Here is a 25357-nt window from a genome sequence, read left to right on the forward strand (position 1 = left end):
ATATTCATTCTTTGAAATACTTAGTTTAAAGGATCACTGAGAACACAGTACAGAGGTAGAAAAAAGCCAAAGGATTGCTTCCATAATTACTTGTCTTGCTACAAAACTTCCAAAGGTGTATCTCACCAACCAGTCCATTACAGTAGTAGGGGGAAAATGTAGCTCCTGTGGGAAGGCTTTCAATCAAAGCACGTACAGTGTCACCATTTTCTTACCTATCTTCAGATGATTACCCCATAAATAATTAAAAAAAAAAAAAAAAAGATCCAAAGCTAGATGTTAGAATTTTATTACATTTCTACGTACATATATTGTTGTATTTTTTGATTCAGAAGGGATCTGATGCTATCGAGTGGGGAAGCATCAAAACGGGGGAAAAGAAGAAATGCAAACCTGCAGTCCTGCAATGTCCATCTTCTCTCGAACACTGAACTTCTGGCCTATCAGACGCAATTTTGGCACACAGTATAGCACCATACTGTTAAACTGTAACAAGGGAAGACTCTAAGTTAAGAGATTACATGCTGGACAGAGCCTGCACTTTGACAGGACTCTGGTGTGTTTTACTCTAAGATGCAGTTCTCAAGAAGAGATTTAAGGAGCGAGCTAGGCTCCCACAACATTACTTGAAAGTAGTGGACAGACAGAAACACGTCAGGCAGTCACTTTCCCCTTCTCCTCTCTCTGGTACCAATTTGACCACCTTGAAAGCAAACGAGAGCTATTCGCTCACTGTCAGTGAGAGCAGCAGCAACGTGATACAGCTGGAAAGGCACCTCCTCTAGCGCTTTGGAAAAATGTGGCCTCCAGGGAGGGAGACATGAAAGACCCCTTTGGGCCTGAAAAGCCATGGGCAAAGGCACAAGTGTGGAAGAAGGAAGGAAATCCTCAAGGAAAAAGCATCAAGAGAAAACTGCTGCTCAGAGGAAGGAGTAGCTGGGCTCAGCTGGTGAATGCTTTTTGTATTTTAGATTAGGAAGATGGAAATGTACCATTTCACAGCACAACTCTGAAAATAAGACCGCAACAAAAAACTCACCAGGAATAAATACCTATCCTGCGCTGTGCCGTTCTTTGCTGAAAGCTTCTGAATGTGTCCTTCTTTAATGAGCTCATTGGCTGGGTTAACAATGTCCTCTTCACCACCGAGTCGCTCATACACTTCCAAAAGCTTGTGCATCTTTTCCTGCAAGTACAAAAAAGCCACCAATTTAAATAATAATAAAAAAAACCCTATTCCACTTGGTCTGTTATCCACAGTATCATTTCTGAGGTAAGTGTAAATAAGTAGGAAAGAAAATAGTCTTTCATTTCTGCTATAGCTTTGCATTTTCAAAAATTAATGAATACCTGTTCCATACTCTTCAGTACTCTTCCCCACTCTGTATTAGTCACTCATTAGTCATACTTGGACTGCATCATTTTAATGACATTTTGAGATCAATCTATTTGATATTTTTAGATATTCCGGTTCAACAATAAACACTATCTTTGGAAGCAATGGCATCGGGTCCTGTAAAATCAATGGCCACGTTGGAGACTAGTATGTTACCAAACTGTTTCCAAGTTTGAACTTATTAACTCAGCTTCCACCCCACACCTCGGACTAAGATTTCTGCTACAGTATGCTTGTTTCTCAGCTTCTGAGACATTTTACCCCTTGTACTGTTGCTGATACAACGGCAGGTAGGCCTCCATCAGGAACCATGGAAATATACTGCATTTCTAAGCTAAGTCTAAAACCTCAGCTGTATGTGGAATGCTGTGGACCTATGCAGGGGCCTCCATAGCAAAAAGTACCTCTGAAGTAGGCCAGGACAAAATGCTTAAAATACAGTTTTAATGTCATTCAGGCATCCTTATGTCTCGGTCAAAATTCTTTATGAAGGGATTGATTACTTTTTTCCTTTTCATCAAAGCACTGTTTCTACTTCCTATTAAGTCATCCAAATATTCAAAGTCCCTCTACACAGTATTCAAATGGATAAAGGTACCTAGTTCCGCCACTTGCAGCTGCTATATTAGGCACTGCAGCAGCTTTAACAAGTCAAAATAAGTAAGATGTGTAATCCTGCTGCTGAGTTACAGCATTTGGAAGGGTTTGGCTTTCAACCACAAGCTGGACTGATGTGCTCAGAATGGCACTGTCAGCAAACGGTCAGAAAGTGAGGACAGAGATCTACGTAATTACACCCAAATATATGCCTAAACACATCTCTAAATCATACCTCAACCCATCTACAGACCTGGAATTTCAGGTCTTCACACTGTTTGCCCCCATTTGACTTGAGAATTTTCACCACAAATATACATCACACCAGTTCCTGTCCTAATCAATTCTTCTGACCAACGATTAAACAAAGGAACAACCAAAAGACCTCACCAAAAAAAACTAAACAAAACCAAACTGTTAAAATAAACACAGTGCAAAACAAAATGGAAGGTGAGGGGGGGGCTGTGAACTAAAAACAAATAAGCAAATCACCAAAGTCCCATAAAGGCAATAGATTTTTTCCACAAAATGAGATGAACAAGAGAATACTGATTTAAAAACAAACAAAAACCAAAGAACTTATCAAGCTTTTTTTTTTTTTTTGAAGTAGAAACTAGAACAGTAAAAGCAGATCCAAAACCTGAGGGACATCTGCACTTCTAGGAAAAGTCAGCTTTGTAAGCACGGTTTGTTTCTTCTACTATACCACAACAGGAGGAACCAGCCAACAATTAATTCAAACCTCCACTAACTTTTGGAGGTTTTGCTACAGCCCTTGCTTTTCTTTCGGTTTGGCTCTGACCTTACGCCACCATTGGTGCCACCCCACAGGGCTCTGCAGGTGCGCCGTGCATGATGGCGCAGCTCTGGCACTGCATGGCTCCTCATCACCCTGCACCACTGCCCAACACACCTGCGTCACCTTCTGCTGGGACACGGGAGCTGGGAAACCACGAGGTCAAACCTGAAATTCTTACTCAGGTATTTTCCCTTTGAGTGTCTGCTCAGGCAAAACCTATTAATTACAGAAGAATTCAATGCAATAAGAAGCCCTGATTAGAGGCTTCATGTTCTTATCAGCAACAAACAGGGGGTGCAAAATTACCACAGGAGACTTTTTTAATAGATTTTTGTGTACTAACAGAAAAAGCATGCCACACAGAAAGCACCTAGCTGGCGGCTTCATATTCCTGCTGTCTATGGAGATACCGTACACAGTCCCTAGCCAAACAGCTGTTCAAGGCCCCAAACCAGAAAAATTTCCACCAAAATATATCCTTATCAAGAGAACACACCAGACTCAAACAGAAACAGACGGTTTCCAAACTGGTTTTCAGTGAGACATGCTGAAAATATACAGACATCAGCTGGTTACTTCCCCATAGCAGCCACAGGAAATGTGGTCCCACGGTGACCCTGCTGGCTGGGAGAAGGAAGTCAGGGTCTGATACAGAAGGGGACATAAACCTTGTACCCACAAATGGTCAGTGAGTGTTAAGCTGGACAGGTAGCATTTCTGATCTATTAGACACAAAAGCTCCTGAGGCACTCACGTGCACAGAAGGGGTGACACCTGTAACTATAAAGTTCATTTACTTTACTGGTAATGCACTAGCTCTTCTGTATGTAAAGCATGTGCTAACGTTCAAAATCTCCACGGTCTCAGACCGTCCAGCTTTAGAAGTATAGCTTACCAAAGAAGCTACTGACACATGCTAAATGCACACTCTGTGCACCTAATCCTGCTTTCCAATGGAAACAAAATTGTGTCTTTTTCTTTCATTTTTAGAGATGTACGACAGCATTTCTACAATCTTTGAATATTTAATGTCAAAGCCTTAAAAGAATTACCTTGTAGAATTCTAATTTGAACCTCTCTGCTCAGTTTAATGACAAATGCAGCATTTGGACTTTATCATATTGACAAATCAGCCCGATGCAGAAGCCCAGTGGAAAAATATTTATCCGGTATGCTTAAATACCACACATTTGATGTTTGAACCAGACACAATACAGAAATATTCTTGTTCCCTAACGGACGTTGTGCAGATGGTATTTCGAGAAATCTTGCTACGAGATGGTGAATGAACTGGTTGAAAAGGAATACATTGAAGTAAGATGGTCTTTGTGACATAAATGCACTCTGTACATTTAGGATAAGCCAAAATCAAACCAAAACAACCCCCAGACTGCTGAAGACCTGTAGGACTAAAACAGTGTGAAAATCTGCAAGGAGACCTTATGAATGGATGTAATTGGAATACTTTCAACATTTTTCATTGAAAAGCAAGTAACGAGTTTTATGAAGCCCTCCTTTTTCACCCCACTGGGTCCTTAAGAACAAGGAAAGTGAAATTTAGGCCAACAACCCATGGTAACTGCTATAGGATCATTTATGATAAAGAGAACTCGGATATCCAACTGATGTTTAAAGCCTGACTCACTGTATTTGAAAATTCTCCCCAGCCTACTTTACTGAGCCTATTGCAGTGCGGGGACCATTACTTCAATCAAGCGTTTCCAGATTACAATTCCATTATGCAATTTCTACTCACCATCTTTCGGATGGCTGCATTCGAATGGTTTGCTGCTGTAGATATGAGCTCCAGTGACTCTGCAATAAAGGTAGCAACAGTTACACATTCTCCAGATTATACCTCTTAATAGCACCTGGGTTTTTTTTTTTCAACTTCCTGATCAGTGCTTTCCTGCAAAATTGCTGTTGCAAAAGCAAAGACTGCATTTTTTCCTTCCATAAAGTAAAAGGAACGCTTATACGCAGTTATATACACAATCACTTCTGCATGTTCAGCTGGTCCATGCACATCTAAATGTTTCATCTTTCCCTCCTAAAAGTCTAGGGGAGTCAAGCACATAGTGACCAAAATATCACCTTCTAGGAATCAACCTACTAAAAGTTAACTGAAGTCTCAAAGTCTTCACAAGCATGCTTGTAAGAGTGTTTTCCTAAAAACAGGGCTTGGGTGCTTCCAGTAACATGAATCCTGTTTTGGTCAAGATCACAAACTCCTAGAAACCAACAGAACTCCATTTCTCCTGTTTTTTTTGTGTTAACAGAGTCTACCCTGCTTTCCTAGGCAAGCATATACATTTAAGACCATTCTTACTTTCTTCCTCCAGCTACTGCAAGGATGTCCTCCTACATTTGTCCTTGGCCATAGAACGGATTAAATAAAAATGCCAGATGTTCTACCATCACAAACATCAGTATTTTGTCATTGTTTGTTTGCCAAAGCTCCCTTCATTCCTAGAGCTGACATATCAACCCTTTTCTTCTCTAAGAGCATCCAAAATCCCTTTGTGCTATACTTGGCAATAATTTCATCAATTCAAATCTCCATTTCTACCATAGCCCTAGTTGAAAGTATCTGAATATGTGAAGAAAAAACTCTCCAAGATTGTGCTCATTAGATAGAGAGGAGTTCACATGTACTTTCAGCATCTTTCTTGTCTGGAGACTCTTCTGGAAGTTTCTTTAAATAGTCCTTTAGAAGAAGCTCATAACGAGGAATCCTTTGCACTGGTTCAAGCATGTGATGCTGTAACGTCAAGTTTCCACACACGTCCTGTTTCTGTAATGGACAGAAAACAAGCACAGAAGGGTTTGGTTTTGTTCCTGCCTCTGATGTTAAAGAGCAATGAAAAATCAGCATTCACATGCAGTTAAGAGGAGCGTAAAGCAATTTCTCAACCTATCATAGAATCATAGTCTCAATTAGGTTGGAAAAGACCCTTAACATCATCGAGCCCAACCATAGACCTAATAGTACTGCCAAGTCCATCACCAAACCATGTCACTAAGTGCTGCACCTACACATCTTTCAAATACCTCCAGGGATGGTGACTCCACCACTTCCCTGGGCAGCCTGTTCCTGTGCTTGATAACCCCTTCAGTGAAGAAATTTTTCCTAATGTCCAATCTAAACCTCCCCTGGTGCGACTTGAGGCCATTTCCTCTTGTCCTACCGCTTGTTCCTTGGGAGAAAAGACCGACCCCCACCTCACTACAGTCTCCTTTCAGTGACTGTGGAGAGCAGTAAGGTCTCCCCTCAGCCTCCTCTTCTCCAGACAAAACAACCCCAGTTCCCTCAGCCACTCCTCATAAGACCTGTTCTCCAACGGAGCTTCGTTGCCCTTCTCTGGACACACTCCAGCACCTCAATGTCTTTCTTGTAGTGAGGGGCCCAAAACTGCACACAGGATTCGAGCTGCAGCCTCACCAGTGCCAAGTACAGGGGCACGATCACCTCCCTACTCCTGCTGGCCACACTATTGCTGATACAGGCCAGGATGCTGCTGGCTTTCTTGGCCACCTGGGCTCACTGCTGGTTCATGTTCAGCCGGCTGTCAACCAGCACCCCCAGGGCCTTTTCCACCAGGCAGCTTTTCAGCCACTCATCCTCAAGCCTGTAGCGCTGCGTGGGGTTGTTGTGACCCAAGTGCAGGACACTGCATTTGGCCTTTTTAAACCTCATACAATTGGCCTCGGCTTATTGATCCAGCCTGTCCAGATCCCTCTGCAAAGCCTTCCTACCCTCGAGCACAATATCAGAGCTGACAGGTTTCACGTAACCCTTTTTCCCATGTCTGGCATTTTCTGCAGAAATGCAACAATCTTCTTTTAGATTTTGCATATTTCTTCACAGGCTCAGAACAGCTCTTCCCATCCATGGCCCTATGCAGCATTTTTCCCCTGAAAGACTATATAAAATCAAAAACCCCATGGGGATATATTGCCTGCTAGAGCTTACTGTACCAGCAGCAGATACACTGCTCACACACCACCTCTGAAGAAGGAGCTGCCTCAAGTTCTCTTTTTTTTTTTCACTTGACCAATCAGTATGAAACTGATTACACTAAATATTACCCAATAAGGTACAGATCTGCTCTGCTTGCAATGGTACTGAGCGTTGCAGTGCACTTATTTTCACAGGATCCCTGTGAAGGGCTTTTCTATTTAAAAGAGGGCAGGAGAAATTAGAAACACAGTAAGAATAAGTAACTTTTTTTAAAGCATACAGGAAGTTTCTGTTAGTGATGTAATCTGACTCCTGAATCCCACATCAGCATGTTAACCACACACACTCTTCTCCATAGCATTATTTTTACATCAGCTCACTAATGCCATGTTAGTGTAAGCAACCCCTCAACAATCACATTAATTTCAGTATGCTTTTCTCAGAGAAAGGTGCTAGTTTCAGGTATTTGCAATTTTCCTCATAAATATTACAGTCCATGACACACTGCTGACTCACCCAATTCTCAAAGCAAAGCCTGGAAGATGAGATGAATGTCTGATAGAAAAATATTAGCTATCCTTCCAGAAACTCAAAGATGTAAATTTGCTCTTAAAAATATCTTGTTACAGTGTAGCAGGGTGAACAGTATTTCTGTTTGTAAGAGATAAGATTAATTTATTTTCTCTCAGAGTTTTACAGCACCATATTTCCCTGAAAATACAACTGCAAAGGAATGAATCAGAGATTCCAGGAAGAACTAAAAGGGGCACAGAACTGCAGTAGTGACTATTAGAACTTGGTTTACATTCCCAAATCCACTTACTATAACCTTCTGCATTGTCTTTTTATTCCTGCAATAGGATGAACCTTAACACTGAACAGCAATAGGGAAGCAGAGGAAGTCACTTCAAGGCTCATGACAGTTGTATTCACATGCCAAGTGCATCCTCTCTAAAAAGTCAGCAGTGACAAAATAAACTCTTCCAAATAAGAAAAGTTTGATGCTATGCAATTTTTAGACATTTACAGAGTTTACACTGCAATTCAAATGACTCTATTAGAGAAAGGATTAAATGTTTATTGTGTGTTTAATTCATGTGACAATCCAAAACACAGGAATATATATTAAAAAGTACTTATGTGACGGCATAAGGAGAAAGTTGACAAAAGGAAAGTCCTAATAAACTCACCAACTGTCAAGGACGTGGATGTGAACTGAACAGAAAGTATGTTTATCTTCAAGATTAGCTGAAGCAAACTTGATAAGTCATAGTCATTCACTTACAAGGACCATTTGATTTTGTTTTCCTTAGTTTAGCATAATTAATAATTGTTAATGCCTTAAGCTGTACATCCATTGACAGCTTAGGTGGATGGTGCCTTACTGCAAGATCACAGCAGACTTCAGCTGCTATTTTGAAAAATAACTGTGACTTTTGATAGCACAGAGGTAGGTCATATGAGCAGACTAAGTGTTCTGGGTCAAATCTTTGCCTCCTACAGCTACAACCACTGACAGAAGCAAAAGGTGCCACTAAAATAAATGACAGTGAAGTACTGTCATCAGTAGGCTTCAGAATTGCATCTCCTATATGCATTGCCTGTCAATGTTTTGCTCAAGCAACAGAAAAAATACTTATGGTCTCAGACAGCTGCAGACCAGTTTCACAGACTGACAGCTAACACAAATTGTGCTGATAGCTTGGTGGTGGGAAGAGAGAGATGAATTTTAGAGTGGGCAGATGCCTCCGCTGCAGGGAAAAGAGTCACAAACTGATTTACACTTCAGAAAGTCATGTCAGTGGCTTGGCACCAACTGAAGACAGCAAAATGCCAGTGCACTTTTTTTTTCCTTTACAGTGCTCTCTGAGCAGAATCTTGGTGAGAGCAGGTGGGGTTCAGGCAGAAAAAGGTTAAGAAAAGCCACATGGAGTGACAGCCTGCTAGGAGAAGACCTTCCCCAGTTCGCCCTTCTCCAAGCTTCTGTCTGAGTCACTGGCCAGCAGCCCTGACCCTCCATGCAGGGCTTCTCCCCTCCCAGCTTGCTAGAGGATTACTTGATTCCTGACAGCTGGCCCAGCCACAATCCTCCCATTTAGGGCAGGCAGCTGTGCTCCCTGCTCAGCGTAACCTGCTCCCTGCCAGCCCTCCCCTCCCAAAGGACAGTATCTGCTTTCCCAGCATTGGCGGAGGGATGCCTACTAGCATGCTGGAGCCTGCCGCACCACGTCAGCTGGCCCAGGGCCTGAGAGGGAATGAGAGGTTTGACAGATATGCCAGCAGCAGCAGAGCTCTTCCCCCCTCCCCACACAGCTTTTTGTATAATTAAGAGAATATACAGGAAAATCCAGGCGAAGCATCCTCCTGCTGAGTTGTGATCCCTGAGAGCTGTGTGCCACTTTGGCAGCCTCAGAAAAATCAGACCAACAGCTGACACTGCCAGTGACATGCCCAAACTCCAACACACCCACCTCAGAAAGAATGAAAATGTATCTATTAAAAAACAATTAAAATTAGTAATGAGGAAGAGAAATCAGAAAGAGTTTATAAATGGCCATTTGCAGTCAGAATTGCTGGGCCAATGCTGAAGTTTCATTCTGTGACTTCTGATACTCCTCTTAAATACGTGAGCAGAGAAAAAGCTCCCTATGTGAAAAATCTGTCACACAGCAAAAAAAGAAGAAAGGCCTGCTACTGAAGTTGTGTATTCTTAGTATTAGAGCAGTATTGTCTTGTAGCTAAACACTGTCTGTCATGCACTTGTAAAAAATATACACAAATAAATTAGGATCTTCAAGACATATTACACTGATTCACAACATACCTGTATGTTCTGAACAACATCTTTGAATGGAGAGGACCTCTGCATACATGTGTTCACCATGTCCATTGCCCTGTCAAAGTTCTTTACATATTCTCCATACATCTTCAGAAAAGGGGCAAGTTTCTGTAGGATATCTCCTAGCCGTGGGTTGACGTTCCTATGGGAAAGAGACAGGTAAGTACTGAAATCTCTGGAAATCAATACTGTCTTCAGAGAGAAAACACAGCTGTAGGACTTTCACACCTCTCTCCCACATGCACAAGCACTTACACACATATGCAGTCAAGATACTTCAGGCTAAGTTTAGTTTAAAATAATCTGTATGGTACCCTAAATGAAACCTTAAACATTAATCTAGATGTACAAAGGATGGTATTTTTGCCCCTGCTCTCACTCTCTTACGTGAGGATCAGATTCAAACTGACTATGCACTGTTAAAGAAACATCTATACATCTCTGCTGTCCAGCACAAATTCGTTGTGAGAAACTTTTGCTTTTCAAACCCCATCTCTTCCACCACAGCCAAACATCTGAAAAGGTTTTAAAGCAAAGAGATAGGTCGGTACGGCTGAGTAGTCCCAGTTGGCCAAACACATGTTCGCCTAGAGACCTCCCCAGGCTGGGAGCAGTGGGAGCACCACATCTTTGCCTCCTCCCAATTCACGGCCAGGCAGAGAGCCAGCCATTTTTCCCCCAGCTTTTCTCTCCTGCTGAACTTATGACTTGCAGTCTGATTACACAAGACCCTCTTCACTCATTTCACAAGCTTCTGCCCTCTTCTGACTTTCAGCCTTTCCAGTTTTCCTCCCCTTTCATTACAGCTGTCCCTGGAAATGTAAGTCAGGTGCAAAGGTGCTGAAACTCCTTTATTCCTTCTGGTCACTGATGAACTATGTGAAGACTGGACTCAACCACAAGAGATGTAAACTCTGGTCTCGTCTTCATCATTTAGGGTACTGGGAAAGGTGCAGTGTTCAGCTCCACCTGCCCCTTGCACTGCAGGACACTCTTGGCAGCCAATGTGTCATCTCAAATCAAGTTTCCTAGATCTGCCTCACAGTTAATCTTTCTACCCATCACTGCATTTCTGCCTTATTTACAACTTATTACAGTGGCCAAATTTTGACTGGAATTTGACCTTTATTACTCATTGAAAAAAAACCAACCCCCCCAAACTACACCTATTTTCTTAAAGAAAGTACATATACACTGTAACCAGTAATATTTATTATCTCCTCAAACAGAAGGCCAACAAATTCTGGGGTAAAAACTTGTGCAATGCTGTGGTGCTCAATAACAGAAGTGGTTGCATAACAGACACAAGCAGATTTACAGATACGAAGTCATCTATCTTATCTGTCCAGATTTTCTGTTGGTTGGCTGCTATAATGCTAATTTTAACATTAAATTAAATTTTATATAACCATAACAAAATTAATTAAAGAAAATAAAATATGGATTTTTCTCCAACATGGCATGCAAAGTCTAGACAGCGACATGATGATGCATTTTCCTTCTTTGAGAAGTAACTGAGTTTTTTGTTTAATACTCCACAGTGGGGCCAAAACACTTCATCTGTGGAGCCAAAATAAGCAATTTCCTTCTTCCTAGTACTGCAATTTCATAGTAGGGCAATAATAGGAGAATGGAAATATAGTAAGGAAAATAGCTCTGGCAATACTTTGGAAAAAAAATTCTTACAACGTACTCCAGAAATTTTGAGTGCTCAGGTCTATTCCTGTAGTCAGAAATGCTTAAGAGACTCCATACTAACGTATTAAATAGCAAGTGAACTACTACATTAAACAATTAAAATTTTGGAATTAGACTAGGTCTTATGGTTGCTATAGTTTCTTGAAAATGTATTTTTAAAATAATTGTAATGACAATTACCCACCATTCTTGTGTAATTCTTGTTTTGAGCTCAGGAAGAAGAAATTGTCCATGGAAACAATAGATGGAAGAAATATTTGAAAAGATGCCTGTTATCACTTCAGATGAAATACCTGCTTCTGACAACTTAGTGCAAAAAACCTGCATAAGACAATAAGACAGTACCAACATGTATTTACAAAAACCAATCCTAGGCACGCTGGCTTTAGATTGCAACATTACAAAGCTGCCTGCCTTAGAAGAGAGCTACAATTTTTGACTTCTGGTAGTCTGTCCTTGGGGTCTTTCAGGAGGTTCACAACACATAAATCCACCGTCAATTAGGGTTAGATTTATGACTATGGGCCATAGTAATAAATTAGAAAAATCTGAGGAGTAAGTTGAAAAAGATTGAAACTACTGAGAATAGCAGACATCTCCTATCTGGGAGTGCAAACTGCAAAGAACAACTCCCTGAAGCTCCCTGAAGAGCACTTACTCCTATTTACATGAAGCAAAATAAACCACGCGATTATTTTGTTTCTCTGTGGGAAAAATTACACCGTACTGAACTAAAGGGAAAGACGCTCCCTAGACTTCTAAGGTCATGAAACAGTCTCTGGTCATCCAAAGCAAACACTGGAAAGTTTTTCACAGAGGTCCTAGAGCCGGAGGGTGGAGTGCTCTGAAAGTTACAGCTTCTATCAAGATCGTTAGCAAGGTGATAATTTCTTTTTTTTTTTGTTCGTTTTTTAAAAAGCACAGTCATGTTTTTTTTTCCTTTGAGATAATTATAGAAATGCCTGAACCGTGTACACTCACGTCAATGTTTATGTGGAAGAAAGTTCAGACTCACCAACTCATCACACCAGTTTTACTTTATCCCCATGCGTAAATGGACAACAATTGCAAAACACAGTGGGTAAAAAAAAAAAACGTCATTCACTGTGAGCACAGGGCTGATGCATGTGGCCTCATTTTAGTAAAATTCAAACCTCTTGCACATTACAGAGCAATCATGGATTTCATCATTTCTCAGTGCCTTCAGTGTTCCCATGATTTCCTCTCTGTGTACGCTCAGGGAGGATCTAAATGCTGATGGTGTCTGTATCTTAGCCTGCTTTCCCATTCCTCTTTCCAACATCCTAATCCTCGGGTTCCAGTTCAGGGGAACCCTCTTGCCAAAAGCTCACCTCTGGGACCCATGGCGCACAGCCCAGCAAGTAAACTCCATCTCCCACCTATACACAGCATTGTCACACTGTCGGGCTATAGGTTAGGGGATGAACAGGAGGCATCATTGCTGCTCACTAGAAAAGAAAGCAGTGTTTATTCAAAATTGAATTACCTGGTCCAACAGATGGAGTCTTTTAACGTATGCTTCTTCTGTATGGAGCAGTTCATTTGCAATGTTGAATAGCTTTTGGGGCTCTGTACACTGAAAGAAAAGTTACAAATAACATAATCCACCTGCACCTACAAACCTAAGTTTCATCAGCTGTTCTCTTTTCCATTTGCTCTGTGGGCTTGCCAGTATAGAAGCCTGAAGTGATGGAGGTTAATATATTTCAGAATCTCCTCCACATCCCTCATCAAAGGATCAGTTTGCTCCAGAGACATTTTTAAAGCTATTTTCTGAAAGAGCAATTAGGAATGCGGTCAATGGCTGGTCAGGACATCACTTTAGTTCATTACGGTTTTCTATAAAGAACCAGAAACATCCTCCAAGTCTGGAAATAAGTCTAGTCTATTTGGTAACTAAGGCACTAAATCAAACTGTTCTGTGTAAATCAACTGTTCTCCTTTTTTGGATTCAGGTCCTGTGACAAAAATCAAAACTAGAAACCAGACCTGTTTGGCCACAGATTTCTCTCCCTGGCCAGCACAGCAGTACTCTCTATGGCATATTTCTAAGATTTCTTTGCAGCTTTAAACACTGGCCAATTCCCTGGAAAGAATTTTCAGCAATGTAACCCAAGTCACTCACTGAAGTCTTTCATTAAGCTCATTTAGAAAAAAATAAAATGAAAAAGGACTAAGTAAAAATCTGAATGCCATTATGAAGCACTGACTTTAGTCACAGTTTAGCCAAAAGCTACATAGGCTCTTCACTCTCTAAGTGCTTAATACTTGTATTATTAGGATACAGGCTCTAGCTTTCTGACAAACTCTAGATACCTTTCTAAGGGTCTAGATTCTAAACGCCATGCTTACATATAACCAAACCAGTCCAGAACGGAGGGTTGGCTGTTTTGTGTTTGGGAACACAAACTTCCAAATGGGGCAGCAAGGATGTTGAAATGTAGGAAAATTTTACTGGGCTGGATCCAGAAAAAAAAAAAAAAAGACAACTGCAATTAAAGTAAGAGACACATATAAATGATCAATGAAACAGACAGCATCAACTGGGTGCAATTATTCATTATTTCTTCCACAGGAAAACTAAAGGGCATCAAATAAAACTCCCAAGGTGCTGCTCCAAGACAAAGAGTCTCTTCCTCAGGCAACAGACAGTAAACCTTCACACAGGTTCACAAAATGACCGGAGTAAAAGTCCAATCCAGCTGAAGTCCACTAAACATGCTGGGCTGTTCCCAGTTTGGAAAGCACCCGGGCCCCTCACCAGTACCAGTGCTTTCTATCCCCTATGCCTATCTCTGTGTGCTCGCTAACATTTGTGGCAGACATTTCCAGACATAACCCTGCAGGCCACCATCAGATTGCTGGAAAACATCAATTAAATGCTCTCTTTAAGCTTCTTCAACATCATCTTATTTTATTTCCAAACAAAGTTGACAAGAAAAATTCAAATACACCCCCCCCCCTCACATTTAGGCAAACTGCAATACAACTGAAAGACCTCAAAGACTTTTCAAAGCTAGCCATGAATTCAAACAAACCAGACCCACAGTTATCTTACATGAAACGAGCTACCACTTAGCAATAAGTACCCACAGTTCCATGATACAAGTATTAATTGAATGAAGGTGAATAGCTTTTCTGGATTTGAAACAGCATCAGTCTTCCCTTAAAGCAATCAGTTTCTTTCTAGGCACAAACTTGGAGATTGGCAAGCACATCAGGAATAAAGCTTTGACACATACTCTGCCTACCCCGCTACTCAAATTATTTCAAGCAAACTCAAATACTCTTTTACGCTATTCTAACATGTTACACAACACCCTGCTCCATTCATTCACGTGATCTATATTAATACTTAGGGGAAAAGAAAAAAAATCACAGCACACCAAAGGTTTGAACTTATTTGTTACATGCAAATACAACATATTACAGCTCACAATGAAATGCATTGCTGGCCATCTAAATTCCAGTAACTATGAGGATCTCTCACTGAGAAAGAACTTTGCTGGGCACAGAAGAGTACCTGAATCAAAAGGCACTGATGTAACAGGCCAGCCAGCCAGACAGCCACTAACAGCATCCTTTGATTTGTTTGAATTCAGAATTTGAAAAATAATTATTTCCCACCAAATACATCTGCTCACAGAAGTAAATCTTTACATAGCACAGGCACTTTTTAACCTCCTGACCTTCACCATCTGCAATTCAGTTTATATTTCCAAAAAACTTGCTGACATCTGCTTAAATACCAAACAGCGACTGAACAGACTCTCAGCTTGAACTCGGTTTTAAAGAGACACTCTATCTTCAGTGATCTGCTAGAGGCAGATAGGCATGTTTTTCAGACTAATATGCAACATATTTGTGTCTCAATGGACATAATATTTTAAATGAAACAGCAGATTAATTAAACGTGAGGCAGTCCCACTCCTGTAACCTTATTTTGTGCCATGGCAGGACAGCTTTAACAAAATCCAAGCCGTAATTCAGTTCACTATGAATATATTTCACTATGTTTCTAAAGTAAAAAGTAAAAAAAATTTGCAAACTCAAATGTAGATTATATTCCTGATATAGTCTTCCACCCTACACAGATCTTAGGCTGTTTGACTCCTGTAAATCTATTTCACTTCTGCTTTTCCCAACGTGCCAGCTGGCTGACTGCTGGGAATGGCCATGGCATGTTACGACTAACCTCCACAGTCCTACATTACAACTGTACATCTGCTGCAGAATCTTCTTAAAACCGTAGAGCTGGCAGGGTGACAAGACAGAAGAGAAAAGGGAAGCGGTGAGTGTTGACTTCACGACACAGGAAGCTCACTCCAGTGCTTGAAGCAGCAGTTGCACAATGCTCTTTCACTTCTTTGTGGAAGGTTCAAAAATTCATTTCCAACTGTAACTGTCCATAAAACGTTTTAAAGAAAAAGGAAACGCCAGCCTGAAAACAAACAGAACTAGCTTCTCATGAAGGTCACGTTCACACCTGTGGTGGGAATGCATTTGCACCTCAAATACTCCAAGCCCAGACACAAATTGAGGAATGGCACACGCTGAGCTGATTTGTGCAATTAAGCGGCCACAAGTGCATCGCTGCTTCCTGCGAACCTGCTTCCCGACCTGGCTGGATGCCCGCCATGTATGTCTGGGCCTCGGAGTCACGGATGCAAAGACTGACCTGGCTATCATGAAAAGCAAATTTGAAATGAAAGTTAAAAGTAAAAAACAAAGGCTTGATACGAGAAAATTTGGACAATACCCTGCAGCAACTACTTTTCATACAACTGGTAGTGCACAACCGTATCCAGTCAGCATCTCTGTCACAAGGGGCTTGCAGTGAATCCTGCAAGAAAGCTGCTGGGATACAGCTTAGGTTAAAATCATACACGATTATGCTTTAAAACCCCACCAGTCACCCCTACAAAGAACACAGGAAGTCCCGGAAAGATTACAGACAACTTCCTACTCAAAACTGCTGAAAACAATATGGAAAATACTCTCGGTTGTTGCCTTTGTTGTATTGAGATCTCACTTTCCTTAGGATATTTAAAAAAAAAAAAAAAAAAGATGATGAGAACATATTTGATTTTTCTTAACTAGCATTATGACTAAAACATTGACCTATGCAAATTTATTTCAGAATATACACAGAGATGATCTTACCCAAAGGTATGACTTGCAGGACTGCCGGCCAAATTTTCTAACACAAACTGTACAATGAAATCAGAAGTGAAATCCAGCCATGTACAGGCAGAATGGAAGCATGTGTCAGTGACTGTATGAGGCCCACGTGGGACTTCATTATTACTATTTTATACAGCAGGATGCAGGACAGATGGAGAAAGGCATTTTTTGGTGATTACTAAAGAGCACATATAACCCTTACTAAAAAATATCTAAATAAAAAGATAGGAAGAAGTGTTAGCCACCTCAGAAGCATTACTCTGTTGCTCCCAGGCTGTCGGCAGAAGCCTTGAGTATATATGACTACAGAGTACGACAGCCCTTCAGTCTCACTTTTATGTCATTTCTTTTTTTTGTAACCATCAAGGCTAACATGTCTCAGTTCCTGGAGCTCCTGACATTTTCTGACACATTACCAAAACTAATAAGCTCTCCTTGATCATTTTCATTTAAATAAAAGATAACTGGAAATCCCAGTAAGTCACTCCTGAGATTATAAGACGCACTCCAGTAATTTTGTACTAATAGTGAGACCTGTTAGACTGTGCTGCAGACTCCCAAAGGAAGCCACACCGCACTGCAGGGCTAAACCTAGACTAAATAAAATCATATGAGTCATGTATCAGGCAAAGTTACTTCACCAGCCATGGGGTGTGTGAAAGCTTGGATAGTGGACGGAGAGATATCTGAAGCAGAAAATTAGAGAAGAAAAAAGCAAATCTGATTTTTTTTTCCTACTTATGTTTATTCATGATCTTCATTTAAATTGATATTATGAGTTACTGAGCAATCATTAAATCATTCTGCAGCTGTACTTCTTATGCATCCTCCTCCAACTATAACAAAGCTTTCTGGCAACTTGCATATTTAATGAGAGTGCTGGTTACCTCCGTCATGCAGCTGCAAAACTTGGTACTAGGGGTAGGCAGGGGGAAGTAGGAAAAATATGCTGGCTCCTGACACGAAGCTTTCTGGAGGAGCTGGGGTCTCCTTAGCTCCCAAGGCAGCAGCTGGTGCCAGCTGAACTCTCCTCTCTTCCTTCCAGCAGGGCAGGTACCTTGTTTGCTGGAAAATCACCAGTCTTGTCACGGGTGATGTGATCTTCCAGCCTAAGAATAACCGCTGAGTAAGTCAACTTCAAATCGCACTGGCTCTCCTCGCTGGGACCTGTGGCTCTTTACCCTAATGCTTAGCCCATAGTGCCCCAAATCTGCCACAGAATCGAAAGGGAGAGTGGTAGGATGATGTGGTGACCTAACACACAAATTGGCTTCGCACACCGCATCCCCAGAAGAGGGCACAATCCTTATGCTACAAAAGAGGCAGCAAATCTCTTAAGCCTTCCCTCCTCCACGTGGCTGCAAGACCAAGCTAACTTAGTGTAGCTTGGTCAGCATCAAAACTGCCTTTTGGAAGGTGAAATCAACTCAAAATGCAAGGGAGAACCTGAAGTGCATCACATAAATACACTTCAAAAAGAAGACTAACACAAGAAAACAAAAAGAAATCTTCCTCTAGAGATCTCTCTCTCCTGTACAAATTCACCAAGCATGCTACAGAGACTTATGACCTCATAACTCGGTGTTTTATCAGTAGTATTTCATACTACATGGATACTTAACCTAAGGAACGAGACTTAAAAACAGCCATCAAAACTCTGATGTCTTACAAAACATCGGTATTTGTCAGCAAAGCACATCTTAATCATATGGTAAAGTCTTCTGCTTGGGTTTACTACAGTTGGTTCAATACTGCATTCCTAGTCCAAACAGTAAATTTAATTGCCAGATTAAAGATTTTTTAATTGAAAGCGTTATTTTCTTGCTGGCATGTTGCAACTAATAAACAATCTTTTAAAAAAACATTTCAGCTGCATACATGCACATACTTCTATATTATGAATATAAAACAATTAAAGAATTTCATAGCGTGTGTATGTATGTATAAACATGAGGGAAAACCAGCAGCAGCAGGCAAGACGCTTTGCACTGTGATGGTGATGCTGCCCATCTGAGATGTAAACGAGCTTTCACCGCAGACTACTGAAGAGATACCAGATGTCAAAGGATGCATTAGATGTTGTGTTAATAGATGCTAACAGATAGATGTTAATTGGAGTCTCCATCGCTAAGATGTTTCCTGCAGATCCTCACATTAAATTCTTGCATACAAGATAAAAGACAGCGATCTCCTTTGGCAGTGCAGTCTCACTGAATACCCTGACTCACATTGCCATGGATTTACTCCTGCACAAGTAATTAAGGGAATCTCCACCTTCCATGCCCAAGGCAGCCACATCTGACCTATGCATTGACAAAGCAAGGGTGTCCTCCCTGGCTCTCATGGAGGTGGATCAGGCCGATGGCTTCCTCCTCCTGAATCCACACCAGCTGCCAGGTGGGACTGCAGACTTGCAGAGGCGAACAAGATCACATCCTCTCCACCTACAGAAAGCAGTTGGGTTTGGCCAAACAGACTTGGTTCATGCAGCCCTTAGTGCTTCCTACTCTGTTGGGTCCTTTCCACTTCCCTCTGACTAATCTCGTGCCAGCATCTGGCAGGCTGGACATTCACCGAATTTGCAGAAGGAGCAGCACAGTAATGAAGTATCAGAGAGGCCCAGGCTAAAAAGACAGCGTGTGAATGACGTGAATGGAAGGTGAGTCCAGTCACACCAGCTTGACATAAAGCAGCAGGAAGAAGAGCAGCATAAAGCAACGCATTCATGAGAGAAAGTATGGGGCTTTTTCATGTCTTCCTGTAGGTATGTTTGCCTCATCAGGCTGTCTTCAATTCTTGGGAAAAAAGGGGACGCCACAGAGCATTAACTGTACTCTGAAACTGTACTTGTCAGCTCTGAGAGACAGAATCATAGACTCATAGAATGGTTTGGGCTGGAAGGGACCTTAAAGATCATCTAGTTCCAACATCCCACACCATGGGCAAGGACACCTCCCACTAGATCAGGCTGCTTCAAGCCCCATCCAACCTCATCTTGAACACCGACAGGGAGGGGGCAGCCACAGCTTCTCTGGGCAACCTGTGCCAGTGTCTCACCACCCGCACAGTGAAGAACTTCTTCCTCACATCTAACCTAAATCTACCCTCCTTCTGTTTGAAACCGTTACCCCTCATTCTATCGCTACGCACCCTGATAAAGAGTCCCTCTCCATCTTTTCCATAGGCCCCCCTGAAGTACTGGAAGGCCACTAGAAGGTCTCCCCAGAGCCTTCTCTTCTCCAGGCTGAACAACCTCAATTCTCTCAGCCTGTCTTCACAGGGGAGGCACTCCAGATCTCTGAGCATCTTCGTGGCCTCCTCCGGACCTGCTCGAGCAGGTCCATGTCTTTCTTGTGCAGGGGGCCTCAGAGCTTGATGCAGCACTGCAGGTGGGGGTCTCACCAGAGTGGAGTAGAGGGTCAGAATCACCTCCCTCTACCTGCTGGCCACACTGCTCGATGCAGTCCAGGACGCAATTAGCTTTCTGGGCTGCGAGCGCATATTGCTGGCTCATATTCAGTTTTTCATCCACCAGCACCCAAGTTCTTCTCCGCCAGGCTGCTCTCGATCCACTCATTGACCAGCTTGTGCTTGGGATTGTCCTGACCCAGGTGCAGGACCTTGCACTTGGCCTTGTTGAACTTCATGAGGTTTGCACCTCTCCAGCCTGTCAAGGTCCCTCTGGATGGTCCCCCTTCCCTCCAGTGTGTCGACCGCACCACACAGCTTGGTGTCGTGGGCAAACTTGCTGAGGGTGCACTCAATCCCATTGTCCATGTCACTAACAAAGATGTTAAACAGCACCAGTTGTTAATGCCACTCATTATTGGTCTCCTCTTGGACACTGAGCCGTTGACCATAACTCTTGTACACCGCAGACCCATATGCAATTTTCATCACTCTTCAATAGTCACTGGCCAATTTGACCCAGAAACTACTGACTGAGTTTTAATTGCCACATTTCCCAAGCAACAAGCTCTTGACGTACACAAATCAGTATATGCTGGTGATTTCAACAAAATGACCAAATTTGCACAAACTGAGGTGTGAACACTACAGTTCACTAGCCACAGTTCTTCAGCTACTTGTGCTCACTAAAAAACCCCCAAAAATCCAGTATATTAACTTTACCGTCATGATGGCTGAGGGGGAAAAAAGAAAAAAAACCCACAACACCCCCAAACACAAACAAAAAACCCCACCAAACAAAACGTGGAATATTTTGCAGACATTTTGCTCAAAGCACCTTCTGTTTTCTTTTTCTGGAAAAATCTAACCCATTCTATCATCACTATTTCTAAAAATAACCATCTTGATAAACAGATAATCAAAGGAATCTGTCATTAATCTTATACAGCTGCAGCAAATACACAGTCTGCACTACATTACACTGGATTCAAAGAAAATCTCTTCTAGCTACAGTTTCCTGAAGAGTAATTTGATATAACTATCCTCACACCAACTTCTTTGTACTCAAGAAGTAGTCACACTGATAGAAGCACAGGCTTTGTGTAAAAAAACAAAACAAACAAGAAAAAAAATTACTGTTAGAAGAGATTTCCATCATGCATGTCCTACTATGATGCAAGGCCCTGACCCTGCAAGATGCATTATCCAATTAGCCCCCCACATATCATGGAGCCTCACTGAAAACAACATGATCTAACAACTAGAAGCTATCTTACCAAACAAGAAACACAAGGTGTGAGTCCTTATCTACAAAAGCACTTAAATTTTAACAGCTTACCTCTGGCTGTGATGGATTCTTTTATATGAAACCTTTTAAATCAAGACTGGGAACCTTTCAAAAAGATAATATCTAGGTCAGGAACAAGTTATGATCTGCATCAAGCAGGAAATTACCTTTGACGTAAAACCAAACAAACAAAAACCCCAAAATATATGAAAGTGATGCAAGGGATCTCTGGCCAGAGACAGGAACAGGTTTCAGAGCACTTAATAGCCACGAACAAACTACCTTACCTTGTTTACATCCAAATACTCTAACTTTGGCACTTCTGCTGTCTCTTGCTCCTCGCTGCTTCCTTCATCAATGTCACTGTCTTCATCCTGTGTGGAGTCTCTCTTCTGCTCTGCAGAGGAAGGCTTGATGCCCTTTTTGTCAGGTTCCATCTCCCCTGGGTTCCCAGCCACGCTGGGCTTCTTCTGCTCTGCACCTTCTTCGCTGGGGAAGGTTTCACCTGCCACGCTACATGAAGGACTGTCAATGCCACTGTCTCTGTTGGGTATTTTACCATTACCATTCAGTTCTGCAGTTGAGTCTTTATTGCCAAGCTCTCCAGAGGGCTCTTTGCTCATAGTCACAGCAGTACAGTCTTCATGGCTTTTGTTATCGCCTATGCTTAGCTCTTTAATTTTCAATATGTCTATGTTAGATAGATCTGTGCTGCATGGTACATCTGGCTTGTTTTCATCCAGTTCACTTTTTTCATTTGTGGAAGAGCTGCTGGAAGCCACCACGTCACAGTCACATGAGCTCGGTTGTTTGGATGAGTCCAGGCCAGGTTCCATCTTCAGAGCTAAATTTAGCTGGTTTCTTTGAAGAATATGTACAGGTTGCCTGCGGGTGAAGAGAAAGAACCACAGTCATCCACATTAACATTCAAAGGTTTCAAGAGTGCCCCAAAAGAGAGAGGGCCTGATTATCATTTGATTCAAGTTGTATTTCTTGCACCCGCCATGATAATCCTAGGAGGCAAGTGTGTGCACATCGCTATCCCCAAACAATTTCTGATAAAAACACAACACCTCTAGCCTTAAGCTTTACTGAAATGGCATCACTAGAATCCCAGGCCTTTAATACTCTCCATGCTGCCCTGAAGAAGTTTGGTTTGAAGGTTTGGGGAGGAAGGAACCGTCTTTTAAAAGAAGCACTTGGTTGTGGGTTCATTTAAATAGGAATTCAAGTTCTTCAGCAGAACAAAGCCTTTGGGGCAAGGTATTTTCTGCCAGAGAGAGGATGGTTTTTGAAGCACATTTCTTTTCAAAAGACACCTTACCAGATTCAGCCAGGTGATAATACACTCCAAGGCACAGTACGGTGTCTCTGTCTCCATCTCCCTCTTTAAGAAAAAAATCACTTAGCTCCATCAGGCAGATCTGGTCTTCAGAGAGAGTTTTCATGTGTTTGTAAAATAAGCTGGTTTTACAGCAAAATACATACATTTTAACCTATTTAATGTCTCATATATAAAGTTTCAGAGGAAACGCTGTTCTACATGACGTTTTTTACAGTACACTGCAATTTAACTCTCCCCTGACTCCAAGAACTTGAGTCTTAGACTGAAAACTCCATTATTTTATACCACAATAACCAAGTTCTTATAATCCAAAAACCAACCCTGACATCAAGTCAACTCACTGAAAGCAGACTGAGCCACTTGTTTCTGGTAGAACACTTACCAAATTCAGCAGGTCTTAAGCCCCTTAAGAACAACTGTATGTTACAACTAAAAGTTGCTGAAATACATGCTTCTATGAAAAAAATAATAATTTTTTTTAAAAAAATCATGGTTTACTCAGTTAAATTTTGCTCCTCCCAAGAGGTGTTTCTACATGATAATTACAATTGATGTTTTCTATTGTTATATTCTAAGTTAAAAATGCAGAAAAGGGAGATTAAAGCAGATCTCACAAAGCCATACATACCTAATACTTTCAAATTTCTCAATGAGTGTGTTGACTCCTGATGATATTGGTATTTCTTCCTCTCCAGGTGCTAAGCTCCTCGACAACTTGGGATCAGCTGGCAAAGGCCGAGAAGGTGCAGGAGGAATTCTTTCCTGCCCAGGTTTGAGATGGACAGGCTTAGGAGGTACTAATAAAAGAGAGAGGAAAAACGGTAGAATAAATCTCCATCTTCTTTATCCTAAACTGGGAACAAAATCCAAGCAGTCAATTCAGAATGAGGAGTATCCATCCTTTCACCATCCTCTATAAACTGCAAAGGTGCAGTCCCGAAGTATTTCTACAGAAAAGCAAGCTGCTGAACGCTAAAGAAAAATTATGGGCTTCTATTTTGTATTTCTACAGCTGTATCAGACGTGTTAACGAACAAGCTGCTTACAGAACTTTACCGCTTCCTTGTTACCAAACAGGATGCAGAGCTCACACGTCGTTTTTGCAAATGTGTTCACTGTTTCAATCACACTAACAAGTTTCCCCTCCCATAACTTTTTAAAATGTAGGCATTCTGTTGAATTTCTTATGCTGGGAAACAAAAAAACTAAACCAACCCAAAACAAACCACCAAAACACAATCCCACCGTGGATTTCAGTGCTGTGTGTTTGCTTGGTCAAAAACGCCCCAAGCAGAACATAATAGCTTTTCTTCCTTTCATTCTCCCTCCCCTACCTCTGCTGTGGTGTAGTCTTCATAAATTTCCTTCCTCTTTTGGTTCTACATTGGGTTATATACAATATAAATAAAACACACATTGTAAGAATGTATACGTTCTGCTTAAGGATTTTCTAGGAGGTAAAGGCATAAAGTTTAATATAGTACTTTAAACAAATGTCATGTAATTTAAATGTAATGTAATTTTAAAAAATTTATTCAGACCTTATATTGATTGCAAAATAAATGCTTTTGGAAATACGCAAGCAGTAACCCATGGCAACAGGTTCACGTGCTGTTACAGTTTCATACAGTGAAAGCAACCTCACACAGACAGACCTGACACTAGAAGGTGGGAAAACTGACTGTGCAATTATTTTCAAAGTGCACAGTACTCAGAGCGGCGCTGCCAAGTATCCCCTCTAGTCTAGACTATCCAAAGAGTTAACACATCAAATGAGGAAACTCTAAAATACATGTTTTATTAAACATTTTCAAGAACAATTTATTTCAAGCATTGCCAATTTTTAAATGGTCCACATGGCACGTCAGCAACATGTGACTAACATCATAATGGAGCTTTAATTCGCAACTGTGCTGAGTGTAATTTCAGGGTTACTTTCTTTGGAGGCTAAGCAGAGGCATACACATCCAAAAAGCCAATTCCTGTTGTCTCTACTCTGCAGAAGGCTCTGCATCTGTTAGAACAGATAGCTCCCCATCAGCCTGGATGTCCTCCCTCCCTCAGCGATCAGGGAGATGCTATGGACAGTTGCTGGCCATGATGAAGGATTGCTAAAGAGTTTTTGAGCTCTGAGTATAGGTCAGATTTTAAACTACCTATATCACTGAATTTATTTCAGCATCAAAGAATAAAATCAAATCTTCTAAGGATTTCAGCTTTAATGGGACGCTTTGTATAAAAGGTCTGATTTGCCCAGTCTCTAAAACCATCTGGAATTCCTGTCTTAAAATAAAGATGTTTTAGTTCAATTTTGAAACCACCACCACAAAACCTATCTTACACAGGAATAACAGGTATGCAGGAAAAGAAAATGCTTATAAATGGGATGGTGATGCTCTATGTTTTGTTCACCAGGTTTTCACTCGCGCACTGTGTGATCAGTGAGTGCCCAGCTACATTTCTCCTCGTAAAAACATAACAAAACAACCTAAAAAAAAGTGTCCACACAGCCATCCAGTTCATCTAGCCAGAAAAGGCAAGATCTAGGCTCTTTACAGAAGGTGCATAATACAGCAGGCAGGCAGGAGAGAACCTACTCCACATCCCCCATCAGGCCCTTCATAGTTTCAGACTGGCCCACAACACTCAAAAGCTGAATTCACTGCCAAAACGTTCACACTAATAGCAATGGGTGTCACTGCTGTCCATGCAAACATCTTCGGTTAGTGGACTCCACCCGAATCACCCTCAGACAACACACTGCACTGGACAAAAAGGAAAGAGGAAAATCCTTTTGTTAGTTCTGAATTTTTAGTTACTG

General features: G+C 41.5%; 1 protein-coding gene across 1 annotated transcript in view; it reads right to left on the reverse strand.

Annotated features, from left to right (window-relative positions):
- The window catches only part of FGD3 (FYVE, RhoGEF and PH domain containing 3), a 111537-nt gene that overhangs the window by 22224 nt on the left and 63956 nt on the right, over nt 1–25357 (reverse strand). Inside the window, exons 3-11 of the mRNA XM_086470412.1 lie at nt 23165–23333; nt 21479–22076; nt 12798–12887; nt 11475–11611; nt 9578–9734; nt 5448–5586; nt 4549–4607; nt 1040–1186; nt 394–486 (exon numbers count right to left, since the gene is read on the reverse strand). Coding sequence (XP_086326538.1) covers nt 394–486; nt 1040–1186; nt 4549–4607; nt 5448–5586; nt 9578–9734; nt 11475–11611; nt 12798–12887; nt 21479–22076; nt 23165–23333 — 1589 coding nt within the window. The remainder of the gene's footprint in view (nt 1–393; nt 487–1039; nt 1187–4548; nt 4608–5447; nt 5587–9577; nt 9735–11474; nt 11612–12797; nt 12888–21478; nt 22077–23164; nt 23334–25357) is intronic.

Source organism: Leptosomus discolor, chromosome 9, assembly GCF_034619465.1.
Source record: "Leptosomus discolor isolate bLepDis1 chromosome 9, bLepDis1.hap2, whole genome shotgun sequence".
NCBI classification, from domain to species: Eukaryota; Metazoa; Chordata; class Aves; order Leptosomiformes; family Leptosomidae; genus Leptosomus; species Leptosomus discolor.